Genomic DNA, 14,769 nt, shown 5'->3' with positions numbered 1-14,769 from the left:
TGCCCACTTCCCCTTCCACCACCCCTTGTTCGTTTCCCAGAGTTAGGTGTCTCATGTTCTGTCACCCTCACTGATATTTCCCAATCATTTTCTCTCCTTTCCTCTTTATTCCCTTTCACTATTTTTTATATTCCCCAAATGAATGAGGCCATATAATGTTTGTCCTCCTCTGATTCAGGGTCTGTCCATCTTGTTTTGTATCCCATCCCACTGACATGCCAGCGGCTGTCTTGTATTCTGTATGGTTGCCTGCCCTGTGGACTGTGCTAGCAACAAGACTTCCCACTACCACGGACAGCGGTGCAGCACACATACCCTTGCACATGCCCCTCGCACCTGGGTGGGACTCTCTCTGCAATACTTGTCCGGCAGTAAGGTTGCAGCATCCTGGGTCTGCGTATTCCTACTCAGACAAGCCTTACCAGGCAGTTTTGCAGAACGGCTTGCCAGTCCCCGCATTCACAGGCAGCATGGTAAGGTAAGGTTCCTTCTGCCCCTACTTCCATGCCAGTTTTTGTGCTTACCTCCATCTCTTTCATAGGGTTCTTTTTCTGGGTTGAATTCCCTTGTTACTGAAAGCATATATCCTGCCTGTTTTTGTCTCCTGATTTCTTATTTTTTAAGTCCTTCCAATAAAGGTCTACATAGGACAAATTCTTAATCTTTGAGAACATCTTTGTTTTTGTTCATGCCCTTGATGATGACTGCATAGCTTTCTATTGCTGCTGTAACAATTTGCCATAAATTGTGCCATAAATTGCTTCAGATAACACGGATTTAGTACTTTACAGTCCTGAAGACTAGAAGTCTGAAATGCATCTGACTCATTGACCTCAGAGTTTTGTCAAGGCTGCATTCCTTCCCGGGGCTCTGGAGGGTAATCAACTTCCTGCCTCTTGAAGCTTCCAGAGGCAGCCAGCATTCCTTGACTCGTGTCCCTTCCTTCAGCTTCCAAGCCTGCAGCAGAGCACCTTCAGACTTCTCTAACTTTGGCACCCCTGCTTCTTTCTTTAAAGGATACTTCCAGTTGCTTGGTCCACCAGATAATCAGGGGTAATCTTCTCATCTCAAGATTCTTAATCATTCTAGCAAATTCCCTTTTGCCATGGAAAGTCACATACTCCCAGCTTTCTAAGGCTATGATGTAGACCTCTTTGGAGACCGTTCTTTGGCCTACCACAGTAGTCTAGCTACGTATTATATTTTCAGGTGATAGTTTTTAGTTCTTTGAGGGTTTTTTTCTTTTATAATATTCAGATGGTAATGAGTCTCACACTGTGTCAGAGATGGTTCAAAGTGCTGGCAACCCAGTAGTGAATGAAACAGACCAACACTCTTGCCCTCAGAACCTAACATGGCTGTGCCTCCCACCAGCTTTAAAGATTCTCTCTTTATCCCTTTTTCCCCTTACGTTTGCCTTTTGCTACATATGCAATTATGTTTTTTTCCCCCATTTTCCAAGTAGCTTTAGCTGCATAACAAACCATCCTAAACTTGAAAGACCTATAACAATGATTTGTCACTGTCTGCATAGTTCTGAGGAACCACGCAGTTCAGTTGGCAGTCCTTGCTTAGGCTCAGATGTGGTTATAGTCAGATGGTGGCCAGGGCCAGCGTCATCTTGAAGTCTTCCTTACTCGTATGTCTGGGGCCTAAGCAGGGACTATTGGTCAGAATACCTGCAAGCATCCTCTCCAAGTGGACCAGGCTTCCTCACAGTGGAGTGGCTGGCTTATAAGAGCCAGCATCCCTAAAGGGAGCGGGCAAAACTAATTGTCCCCTTTTAATCTAGCCTCAGAAATTCTTTGGTATTGCTTCCACTACATTCTGTTCATTAGAAGCAGTACCTCGGGCCAGGTGCAGGCAAGGGGAGGGGACTCAGACTCTACCATTCAATGGAGGGAATATCAAAGAATTTGCAGGCATGTTTAGAGACTAGCACACCTGGTTAGAACCCAGTGTTAGAACTCAGGTGTGCCTCCACAGCTGGAAAACACATTTATTTTCTTTTCAGACACTGTTTCTCTGTCATTTCTTGTGCCCTCTGCCTCTGGAACTACTTTAAAAGTATGTTGGGGCCTTGGTGGGTCATTTGTGAGCCCAGGGACACATGGCTGTTTTGTATCTCTTCAGTTCCCTGTGCTGCATTCTGAATTAATTTCTCTGTATTATGTTCCAGTCACTAATACTGTTTTCAATTTTATCCACTTGAGAGTTTAACCGGTACATTGATTTTGCTTCATTGGCTACATTTTCTACTGGCTTTTTTCATCTACCTATTCTTGTTTGATACCTGCCTGTTTTTGTTTCCTGATTTTTTTTATATTTTATAGAAATTACTCCTTTTTTAGGAACACCTCACTGGCTCAGTTGGAAGAGCATGCAACTCTTGATCTAGCGGCCATGCGTTTAGGCCCCACAGGGGGTGTAGAGATGACTGAAGTAAATAAAAAACTTTAAAAAGAGAAATTAATCTTTTTATCTTTCAAAGGACCCTAAACAGGGGATCCCTGGGTGGCGCAGCGGTTTGGCGCCTGCCTTTGGCCCAGGGCGCGATCCTGGAGACCTGGGATCGAATCCTACATCAGGCTCCTGGTGCATGGAGCCTGCTTCTCCCTCTGCCTATCTCTCTCTCTCTCTGTGACTATCATAAATAAATAAAAATTAAAAAAAAAAACAACAAAGGACCCTAAACAGATTGGTTGTGACCTAGTTCAGTGTTTGCTTTATTTTCATTTCTTCTCGCATGTCTTCCTCTTATGCTTTAGATCGCTGCCTCTCCTGTGTCATCAGTCCTTCTCCACAATCATCCCTCCATGTCCAGCAGCTTCCAGACATGAAAGCCTTAGTCTCCTCTTCCCCCAGTGATCCTGGGTGGTTTACAAATTAAGTCTCTGAGGCAGTGACCAGCTGGCAAAATCCAGACCAATTTTCACTCCTAATTTCTTTTTTCTTTTCTTTTCTTTTCTTTTCTTTTCTTTTCTTTTCTTTTCTCTTCTCTTTTCTTTTCTTTTCTTTCTTTTTTTTTTTTTTTAAGATTTTATTTCTTGGGATGCCTGGGTGGCTCAGGGCATGATCCCAGGGTCCCGGGATCAAGTTCCACAGTAGGGTCCTTGCAGGGAGTCTGCTTCTCCCTCTGCCTCTCTCTGTGTCTCTAATGAATGAATAAATAAAATCTTTAAAAAATAAAAAAAGAAAGAAGCAGAGACATAGGCAGAGGGAAAAGGAGGTTGCTGTGGAGAGCCCAATGTGGGGTTCAATTCTAGGACCCAGGGTCATGCTCTGAGCCAAGGGCTCAACCACTGAGCCACCCAGGCACCCCTCACCCTTAATTTCTAAGATTGGGGACCTGCAATACACAGATTACTATAGATTTGGACTCAGCCAGTACCCAAATGTGTCCTGGGTGTGGGATTTTGGCTTCTGATTGTTGACCTCAAGGCACAGTTCTAGGGCTTCTTTCCGGTTTCTCCAGCAGCACACTTAGTGCTAGTGCACTTGTCATAGAGGGCGGGACAGTAAGGTTCAGGCTTATAGAGGAGGATCAGTGCAGACAGCCTGACTCGCAGGGCCCCCTTTCTGCCCCAGCTGGCCCCACACACTATGCCCTGCTCTCAATTCCCAGGGCTGCTGCAGCACCACCTCCCTCCTAACCTTGGCTTCATTTTCCACTTTGTTTCTGGCACCTGGAGATTTCACTGCCTTTCTTTTAACCTTGGCGGTGAATTTCTTTCTCATTGTTCCTCTTTCATGCAACATTTCTATGCGTTCTTAGAAGGTGGAGTACCTGTTTACTTTAGCAGAGGCTGTCATATGCTGGGAATTGTCATTTGTTCTGTATACAGACAGTTATTTCTCCTGTTTTCAGCCTACTTCTCATTCTTGTCCTTCGTATACCTGCCAGAGCTGAATTGAAGCCCTGCCAGCCTTCTCTGGAGTTGACAGGCTGCCTCCCCTTGTGTATTTGATAAAATTTGTCTTTTCCATTCTGTTCCTTCCATCAGTACTCTTCCTTCCACTTTGCATTTACAGAACGTGCCCGAATCTTTCTGCTAATGCCCGAAGCATGTACTTTTCATGTTAGCTTTTAATCCGTTTTTTAGTCTTTAGTGTCATTTTCATGAGGTCTCCAGAATTTGAAGAAAACAATGCATTTACTCAACCTACTGTCCTGAATGAAAGAGCTCAGCTGAGTTCTCAGTGCTGCTGTGTAAGCTTTTTTTTTTCTTCCTTTTTGGTTCTCATTCAGCTTCCTTCCTCATCTCTGACATCAGCTATTTCCTCCCTCACTCCTAGCAGAGGACCTTAGCTCTTTGCACAGAGAGAAACCATCAGATGGGAGTCATTCTGTTACCCAACCTCCCTTTCCCATCTGCAAACTCACCTTTCTTGTTGCCTATCTTCACCTCTTTCTCCTTCTCTCCTGGAGCAAAATCTCGTTTGTCCTGTTTATCTTTCAATTTGCCTCACTCTGTATGGGCTCTGCTGTCATCCCCACTGCCCTGCCTCTTCCCTGGGCAGCCTTATTCACATGCAAAATTCCTAAACTTCATGCCCAGTTCTGATCTCCTTCTCTTAGGTTATATTTCTAACTGTTGACTGAATATCCTCACTCACCTGCCCCATGGTTTTCTCAAATTCAGCATGTCCGAAGCTAACATCTCTATTTCTGTATGGAAAATCTTCTTCCGTTTTCCCCATTGTGCTGAGTAGTGGAATTACCCAGCCATGAGTTTGAGTTGTTTTAACTTCCTTGAATAGTTCTAGAACTGCACTGACCAATACAGTAGCTACTGACCACACATAATTTATATTTGGCTTATATTCTATTTTTACTTATGTTCTATTTATATGTGAATTCAATGGGCTAAAACAGAATACAATTAAAAATTCAGTTCCTTGGGTCTAGTAGGCACCTTGCAAATTCTCGGTAGACATATGTGGCTAGTGCAGCTGTAGAACATCATCATCATTACCGGAAGTTGGGCAACACTCCTTTAGGGTGTGTTTTGCTGTTTTTGCTCCCATTTCTCTGTGTTTGAGCCTCATCTTTCTTTTGAACAGCGCTTGACTCGCCCCCTTCTTCTTGCTCATTTCAGTTCATTCTCTTTTCTCCCTTTGAGAGCCATTAAGGTATAAACGAGACATGCAGCGTTCTGGCATTTTAGGCTCATTTCCTTACTCGGACCTTTCGGAGTTCTCCCTGCCTGGTTCCACCCTGCCTATGTTGTCTCTTCCTTTTTATTTGCTTGGTGAACTTGACCTCCTAGATTGAATCCCAGTGTTTCCTACTATGGCGAGGCAGAGGCAGTGTTTCTTTTATACTTTGAAGCTCCTATTTCTAATCCTTTTCAGAGTCCATTCATGTTGTAATGTTTGGCTAGACTTCAAGCCCCTAAAAAAAATAAATCTTACCTTCATACTCTCATGTTTCCAATATATGCAACAGATTGACTCCTTTTCTCTTGAGTGAGAGAGAGAGAGAGAGAGAGAGCGTGCGTGCTGGCATGAGCCTGTGTAAATAAATGAGTGGGGGTGGGAGGGACAGAGGGAGAGGGAGAGAATCTTAAGTAGGCTCCAGGTTCAGTGTGGAGGCCAACGTGGGACTCAGTTTCACAACCCTGAGGTCACAACAGCTGAAATCAAGAGTCGGACACTTAACCGACTGAGCCACCCAGGAGCCTCTATAATAGATTGCCTTCTTTTCTGGGCATCTAGATGAGTACTGACTATGTACTCACTTTAGGAGAAATTAGAAAATGGCCACTCAAATCATGTTCTGTGTTCTATTGCTGAACTCCAATTGAGAAAGCCTGGAAAGGATGATGAATGACTTTCTTATAAGTATTGATTCCTAGTTTAGGGTAGCGGTGATTCCCAGCTACCCCATGACTCCAAACCACATGTTTTGTAGAGATAAACATATTTTCTTTAATAAAATATTTCCAGTGAAGGATGGGCATATTATTTAACTACCCCAAACTCAGTGGCTTAAAACAACAGAGATTTTTCTCTCATAGTTCTGGAGTCCACGCAACCAAGGTGTTGGAGGGCTGTGCTTCCTCCAAGGGCTCTTGACTTTCCAGGTTCTGGTAGGTCCTGGAGTTCTTTGACTTGAGGCCAATCTCAGCCTCCATCTTTACTTGGCCTTCTTCTCTGTGTCTCTGTATCTCCCCCCATACCCCAAGTAATCTCTGCGCCCAACGTGGAGTCCAAACTCAGAACCCCAAGAGTCACACACTCCACCAACCGAGCCAGCCAAGCACTCCGTGTACCTCTGTGTCTTAAATTTCCCTCTCCTTTTTCTTTTAAGGATACCAGTCATTAGATTTAGGACACACCCTAGATCCAGGATGATCTCATCCTGAGATTCTTCTTTTTTTTTTTTTAAAGATTTATTTATTTATTCATGAGAGACACACAGAGAAAGGCAGAGACACAGGCAGAGGGAGAAGCAGGCTCCATGCAGGGAGCCTGATATGGGACTCAATCCTGGGTCTCCAGGATCATACCCTGGGCTGAAGGCGACACTAAACCGCTGAACCACCTGGGCTGCCGAACATCCTGGGATTCTTAATTATATCTACAAGGATCATATTCCAAAATGAGGTCACATTCATAGATACTGCAAGCTTAAAAATTGAACCTATCTTTGGTGGGAGCAGGGGAGGGGCATGACACAACCTATAAGAGCAGGTAAGGATGGGACTGAGGACAACCATAGCTGTGTCTCTCCCTTCTCAGGAGAAGCTGTGACTCTCAGCTTCGCCTAAGCTGAGTCAGCAAATTGGTTTTAGCCTTCATTTCTGTGCGTTTATTCATTTAAATTCATTAAGACCCCAACCTCCAAATCAAGACAAGTGAGAAAGCTATTTAATCCAGTTGGCTGTCTATCTTTATGACAGGCTCACTCCACTCCCTTCAGCTGGATTTTTTTTTTCACTGCCTAACAATTATCATTAAATGATAAAGCGCAGACCAACAATAAACATGTTTATCATTCCTTAGTTTTCAAAGACATTCTCTAGGTCTAACACTTTTTATTTATTTATTTATTTATTTATTTATTTATTTATTTATTTATTTATTTATTTTTAATTTATTTATGATAGTCACACAGCGAGAGAGAGAGAGAGAGGCAGAGACACAGACAGAGGGAGAAGCAGGCTCCATGCACCAGGAGCCCTACGTGGGATTCGATCCCAGGTCTCCAGGATCGCGCCCTGGGCCAAAGGCAGGCGCTAAACCGCTGCGCCACCCAGGGATCCCCAGTCTAACACTTTTTAAATGAAAATGCATACTTAGATTTAGAAATTGTTTTAGGCACAAACGCCTCTGTGTAAACAAGCCATGGAAACATAGAAAGAAAGAATATTAGATACCTTTTCTGTTTTTATTTTTTCAGTGCCATCTTAATTTTCCACAGTGGACATGTTTTACTTGAGTGATTTGAAGAAGAAACTTTTTTTCAGTAACACGGGTAATTTTAAGACAATTTTTATAAATTGCCCAGGACAGTTTATATGTATATTTTAAAGTAAGGTGAGTGGGCCAGTTGGTATTCTAGGAACAGACCATGGATTGTTTTGTGAAGGTTTCAGATGCTCTTTAGATTTTGGAGCAGTGTTAACGTTAATTATTCAGGACCTCATCAGACTTTCCCAGCGGTGGCAATGGAAATCCATGGTCTCCGTCCAGGAGGTTTCCCACATGCCAGGAAGCTGGCTGGATGAAAAGCAGGCCCCTGCTTTGCCATGTGGCCTAACAAGGCACCCGCATTATGCCTCTTCCTGATTTGTTGGGGACCAGTCCAGAATAAGCCCTGTCATCTCTCACCAGCAATACCATTTAGCTTCAACAAGCATGTGTTTTTCTAGTCTTTAAACTATTTTGAGGTCTGCCTTTTGTCTGGTGTGCTCTGAGGACGACCCGCATTTCCATCAGCCCCCATTACTGGAAGCCATAGCCTAGAGGGAGGCACTTTGTAGCTGTTACACTATTGAATACAATTCGCTCCAAGGGAAATTTTCCTCTTTTGGCTTCTAATATGTTGACGAATATTCAGTATTTTTGAAATTTCAATTACTTATGGTTCCCAATTTAGCAGGTTAGAGACATCCAAGATACTTAATATGAGAAACTTTCCAGTCGCTTTTAGAGAAGGGTTTGTTGTCAAGGATGCAGCTCCCTTCCTCCTGTCTCTGAGACTGAAGTGCTGTGTGGTCCTAAGAGTCCCTTAAGACTCAAGGTGTAAGCCCCCACCTGGGAGCATCTGCAGATCCTGGGAGCCTATTACATATGCAGATTCCACCTACTAAATCAGAATCCCTAGGGGTGGGGCCCTGGGCTCTATGTTTTTTACAAGCCTCCTGGACATTCTGGTGCACTGACAAGTTTGGAAAGCCTTGACTTAGAGGTCCTGGTGCTAATTCTTCCCAGCAGAACCAAGTGCCTATTTGTAAGGACCCTTGGGTGCTGTAATCAGTTTACCCTTCAAGGTACACATTGTTCCTGATGCTAAAACTGCAATCCAGGTCATCAGACCAATTTCTAACAATTATTTTCACTTGGAGCACTTCTCACTTTGGAAATCACTGAGCCATAACCACAAAGAAGAGAATTTGGATATTTAAATTATGTGCAGGGAATTGTGTGTTCTAAATGTAATTCAAAGGACCCTGTATTTCTCTTCTATATGGAAAGACTGTTTAGATGTTCCTTCCCACTGTCCCCCAGATAATCCCTTCTTGAAGTCTCTTGGGGGAGAAAACAACAGGTGCATCTATGTCTTCTCCTTAGTTCCCCTCCTTGCCAGTGCATGTGGTTCTTCTATACCATGCAGTTCTTCAAGTACAGCAAGTCACCCTGATGCCTGTGCTCTTGTGCAAGCTGTTCTCCACCCCAACTTACTCCTACCCCCATCAGAGCCGGCCCCTACTCATCTCATCTACTGTGACCTGGCCACTTGCAAGACTATTCAAGCACCATCCCCTCCTTCCCTGTCAACTTTTGATGAAGGCACATTTTTCCCCCTTGTCTGCTTCCTACAATACCCTAGGCAGATATTTACAGCACTAATGTGCACTTGCATTGAAATTATTTGTTCTCTTTTCCTCTGAGCTTTGAGTTCCAGGAGAGTGGCAATTTTAATCCCAGGTTCTCCATCTGCATTGCCCAAGACATTCAAGCCCATGAGTTAGAATGAATAAACATTTCTTAAAGATGGTCCTGCCATCTCTGCTGGAAGCTTTCAAAGCCTTAGAAAACATTTTTAGATCATATTTGCAAAGAACAGTTGATGGCCAGCCGGTGGTAGGTCAAACTTCTCTGTGGACTCAACCAAGTGAGCTTTTCAGTGAAGCTGATCTTTTAGTGGAAATGAAAACCCAGCCATCCAGCCATCTGTTATTTTGCCCTTTGGCCAGGGAAGCCACCACCTCTGTCTAAAGGCATTATTATTTCAGGTTCGAGAGCTTCAAACACGACTACAGAGCGTGCAGGCCACAGGGCCCTCTAGCCCTGGCCGCCTCACTTCCGCCAACCGCCCAGTTAACCCCAGTACCGGGGAGCTGAGCACGAGCAGCAGCAGCAATGACATTCCCATTGCCAAGGTGAGCTCCAGGGGCGGGCGGGAACCCTGCTCTTTTATCTGGAATCAGCACCAGCTTCTACCATGCATTGCTGCTGTACAGTCATGTGAAGAGCTCATAGGGCCCCAAGGGGCATCCCTTGTACTCCAAAGGCCTCCTATGCTGGGGCTGCAGGGAGGAATAAACCACTGGTAGTTTTAAGTCTCTCTCAGCTGTGACCTGGATGCCAACTCTCATTAATCAGCCAGGAGGAGCAGGTCATAGCTGACAAGTCATTATGGAAAATGCAATATTTTGTGAGGTTCTACAATAGTAAGGGGTGGATGGATAGTTGCTCCTGAGGGCCTAGTTTCAGCCCAGAAAGGGACCCTGAGTAAATGAATCAGTGATCTCCCTTCTCATAGCACCAATAGCCCTGCTTGCAGAAAAATAGATTCTGGTGGGTAGGCCGTGGCAGTTAGAGAAGCAGCCCCATCGCTGCTCATAGGTTAAGTCTAATCCAGAAGGAGTATTCAAATGACACATGTGCTTTTCCCTGGTAGTCTACCAGTCTCCACAAGAAGATTTTTTCTCAACCATCAAGTTGAATAAGTGAGGTCAAACCCTTGCTTCTCAACCAGAAATGATCCTGTCCCCCCGAGGGATATTTAGCAATGTCTGGAGACATTTCTGATGGTCACAACTAGAGTGCTATTGGCATCTTGTGGCTAGGAGCCTGGGATGCCACTAGCCATCCTACAGTGCACAGAATAGCCCTCTACAACGGAGATTATCCAACCCAAGATGTCACTAGTGCTGAGGTTGGGAAACCATGGGTTAAGCAGATGGTGGAAAAATTGGACAAGTGAGTTATTTTTAGGAAAATGATTAATCAGTTTAGTTGCCATGGCTAAACAGTAGCCCTGTATAAGTGCAGTCTTGACAGTTTATCTGGAAAGTGATATGTCATTTTTTGATAATTTTTTGTTTTTCAAGATTGCTGAGAGGGTGAAGCTATCGAAGACCAGGTCTGAGTCTTCATCATCGGATCGGCCGGTCCTAGGATCAGAAATCAGTAGTATAGGGGTGAGTGTTCACAAGAAACAAGGCAAGAAAGTAAGTGCCCAGTAGAGCTACATAGACAGCAGCTTGTAGATGACCGAACTTCCCAAGTTCACCTCCTGTAAACCAGTTAATTATAAAATAAATTATACCCCATTTCCTTCCAGAGGATCAGATTAAAGAGTACCATGGTTTCTTCATCAGGGAATTACTTATTCAGCTATGAAGGAGTTTCTCTTTTTCTCTACCTGGAAACTTTCAGAAAGAAATGACTTATGTCTAGTTGCTGGTAATACAGATAAAAGTCTTAAAGTACCTGCTTATATCACCCTGCTATCCCAGAGACTGAGTGGGTCAAGGAGCTCTGAAAGAATTTGACTTTTTGCATATGCCTCTTAAAAGGGAATGTGCTCTCCACTGAGGATGAATGCTGCCTTTGAAGTGTAGCCCAATGCTGAGAAATACCAGAACCTTCTCACTTAGTACCAGGGTTTTCATCTGAAGAGCCTAAAAACCCCTTGGGGCCATAAGAGCTGATGAATGGTAGGAAGGGAATTGTTTTAGTTCCCTAAGGAATATTTTTTTAGGATTGGGGCTGAGGCTGAGAGTCAGCTATTTGATCCTCAGGGGTGGGGAAAGCCTGAATAGTATTTTTGAAGCCCTAATTTAGAATTTTGCACTGAGAAAAATTGCATGGATCCAGATTCAATGCCAAAGCCAAACTGTGAAAATAAAGGAGCTGGCTGCACTCTTTGGCTGCAGCAAACAGAGAGGCAAGGGCATGGAGGGGCAGGGGGTCAGGAAGGGGAAGGGAGGACAGACTCTGCTCAATATCCCCAAATCTAGGAACTCTAAAGAGGCATGCTCCCCAGGCTGGCTGCCCAGAAACACATGCCTAGAGGATACAGCCGTATTTTGATTCTGTTTATGTGCTATTTTCACAGTAGTTAGCTTTTTATCATAGAATCATACTACGCAGACTGAGAAGGATCAGGGTAACCATTTCCTGGTGCCTGGTTGTCAAGGAATATCGGCTGTAAATTCTTTTGCATGCAAAGCATGCCTGAGGACTGGTCCCTAAAGCGACACTGACTAGAGGGGGATTCATGCTTACCTGTGCAGGTATCCAGCAGTGTGGCGGAACACCTGGCCCACTCTCTTCAGGACTGCTCCAACATCCAGGAAATCTTCCAGACACTCTACTCACATGGATCTGCCATCTCCGAAAGCAAAATTAGAGAGTTTGAGGTGGAAACAGAACGATTGAATAGGTAAGGAGAAATTCTGTAACTTTGAGCGATGGTGTTATGGGGGTGGGGAGCTGCCCTCGTTTCTCTTTCAAAGATCAATTCAAGTTGGCTTATGAATTGTGATATAGAAAGATGCTGTCAGGCTGGTGGGCGGGGAGTTCCCACCTTCTTGTTCATCAGAGGAGCGCTTATGGCAGTCGGGGCTGGCTTCGTGGGCCTTGTGTGACCTGTGTATTCAAACTCACAAGCCTCATGTTTGGAAACATCCACACTTGGCTTTCCTGTTCTACTGTCACCATTTTAAATTCTTGGGGTGGGCAGCCCTGATAGCGCAGCGGTTTAGCACCTACAGCCCAGGGCGTGATCCTGGAGACCCAGGATCAAGTCCCACGTCATGGAGCCTGCTTCTCCCTCTGCCTGTGTCTCTGCCTCTCTCTCTCTAGCTGTGTCTCTATGAATAAATAAATAAAATCTTTTAAAAATAAAAAATAAATAAATAAATTCTTGGAGCACCTGAGTGTCTCAGCTGGTTAAGTGCTTGCCTTATGCTCCGGTCATGATCCTAGGGTCCTGGGATCGAGCCCTGTGTTAGGCTCCCCACTACTGGGGAGCCTACTTCTCCCTTCTCCTCTGCAGCTCTCCCTGCTTGTGCTCTCTGTCTCTCTCTCTCTCTCAAATAAATGGATAGAACCTTTTAAAAAATAAAAATAAATTCTTAATTTATGAAGCAGAGTTCCACCTTTTTATTTCGTACTGGCCGTTGCAGATTAGGTGCCAAGTCCTGGGAACAGTTTGTATTGAATAACAAGTAGGTCAGAAAGACAAGCTGGCCTCCAAGCATGCCTGCCTGTGCTGCCAGGAACCACAGAGAGAATCTCCGGAATATTGAGTCCGCATCCTCCGGGCGCCTGGAACTATCAGGAACCAGCAAAGGCAGTCTTATTGAGACATTCTGGGGTTGACCAAATATGCTGGTCTAGCCCTCCCTGCTCCCCCAGAGGCTGCCTCATTTCATTTATGCTGTTTGCAAATGTACGTAATCCTCAGTCCCTACATTCTATCCTACTTAGTCCTACTTAGAATAACTTTCTAAGTAGGTCTAACTGTCCTGCTTAGAAAGTTTTCCCAGTTTTATGGATTCTTCCCAAATCTCACAACAGAGGTAGTTAAAGTTTATACTTATGCCTCTTGGCAAAGGCTGGTTTATAGGTCATCCCAGAAATGAGGGTTGCTGACAAAGCAAACAAGGACCAGGGCCAAATCCTGGTAAACCACGGACTCAGAATGGGTCCTGCAGGGGCAGAGCGCACTGCTGAATCACATCCAAGTGTGGCGTGGCTGCCTTGACCTACCAATCTTCAGTGGGAGAGCACAGTGAGAATTTGAAAGGCTTATGAACTAACCAGGAAGAAATGTGGATGCCAGCCCCCCCTCTACCGTTGCTTAATACCGTTCCTCTTGTGTCTGGCAAGCCTGAATAGATTGAATTGTAATGTTACTCCTCCCTGATTTGAAGCTGTTTAATACAGTGCTTAAGGACTAAGGAAATGCAGCAGTCTAGGTCATTTCAAATCTGGAAATTAAGTGGTTTCCTTATTAAATCCGAAATACTTATGAGTGACAATCCTGATGATTACCTTATAGCAGTAAAACAGCCCTGTCAGTACATGGCCAGGGAGTGCTTAAAATCTGAATCAGATATGCCCTTTGCAGTTTAATGAAGTTAGATGCCTTCAGGGGCCCTCCATGAGTGAGGATCTCCTCTCTACAGATTCTAGGATTTCACAAGTCTGCTTTGTGGTTGAACTTGGGGGAGGTTCCTTTCTCAGTTCTGCGCACTGAACTGAGACACCAGAGAAAAGGGAAGAATTTGGTCCTTGTAGCTCACATTATCATGGTGTCTTGGTTTGCCAAGGGTTCTCACAAACAACCACTTAATCTTCAACATGGGAGGGTACAGTAGTCCCATTTTGCAAATGAGAAAACAAAGGCTTTGATGTTAAGCGACTTGCCTTGAGTCCAGCGCTGTTCAATAGCCCAGCTGAAATTCTACCCCTGCCCTTGGACTTCCCCTCCAGTATCTTCTCTCTGAAGAGACAGCTGAAGAGATAGCTACAACTAGAATGTGGGAATAATCTTAGAAATAGCCTACCAGTATGTCCTCATGTCTGCCATTGAACTGTTCATCTCAAAGTTGGAGGCCCTATTTCACCCCCAAAATGGAGCCTTTAGCTTTGTGATTGTGTGTGGAATGGGGGTTATATCTCCTCAGAAGTGATTCCTTATGTAACAAATCTGTTTTAAGCACCTACTCTGTACTAAGTTATTTGTCATGCAAAGGAAAGAAAAACAGACAAGGTCCCTGCTCTCATGGAACTTATATTCTGTTAGGGGAGTTATACAAGAAGCAAACAAATGAGATCTTAAGAGAACTCCCAGTAAACAAGGCACTGTGATAGAGGAGGGGTGAAAGTGTTGCTTTTTCGGTAGGCTACAGGCCGAGTCTGGAGCCCAACATGGGGCTCAAACTCAAAACCATGATATCAAGCCCTGAGCTGAGATCAAGAGTCAGATGCTTAATGGATGCTCAGCCAAGGGAAACACCCAGGTGTCCCCAGGGGGTGTTAATTTTAGATAGGTAGCCAGGGAAAGCATCTCTGAAGAGGGGGCTTTATTTTTATTTAAAAAAAAAATTTTTTTTTTAATTTTTTATTTATTTATGATAGTCACAGAGAGAGAGAGAGAGGCAGAGACACAGGTAGAGGGAGAAGCAGGCTCCATGCACCGGGAGCCTGATGTGGGATTCGATCCCGGGTCTCCAGGATGGCGCCCTGGGCCAAAGGCAGGCGCCAAACCGCTGCGCCACCCAGGGATCCCTGAAGAGGGGG

The 14,769-nt window shown here is 44.5% G+C and overlaps 1 protein-coding gene across 17 annotated transcripts in view; it reads left to right on the top strand.

Moving 5' to 3' along the window:
- MCC (MCC regulator of WNT signaling pathway) overlaps positions 1-14,769 on the top strand; it is a 349,930-nt gene that overhangs the window by 266,538 nt on the left and 68,623 nt on the right. For all 17 annotated transcript variants that reach the window (XR_012001147.1, XR_012001148.1, XR_012001146.1 and 14 more), the window contains 3 exons: positions 9,465-9,611; positions 10,566-10,655; positions 11,754-11,902. Coding sequence is in view for 12 of the 17 variants with exons in the window: in XM_072756471.1 (XP_072612572.1) it covers positions 9,465-9,611; positions 10,566-10,655; positions 11,754-11,902 (386 nt within the window). In the remaining 5 variants the exon portion in view is untranslated. The remainder of the gene's footprint in view (positions 1-9,464; positions 9,612-10,565; positions 10,656-11,753; positions 11,903-14,769) is intronic.

This window comes from Vulpes vulpes, chromosome 4 (assembly GCF_048418805.1).
Source record: "Vulpes vulpes isolate BD-2025 chromosome 4, VulVul3, whole genome shotgun sequence".
Lineage (NCBI taxonomy): Eukaryota > Metazoa > Chordata > Mammalia > Carnivora > Canidae > Vulpes > Vulpes vulpes.
Note: the sequence above shows the minus strand (reverse complement) of the source record. Positions and strands in the feature narration are given on the sequence as shown.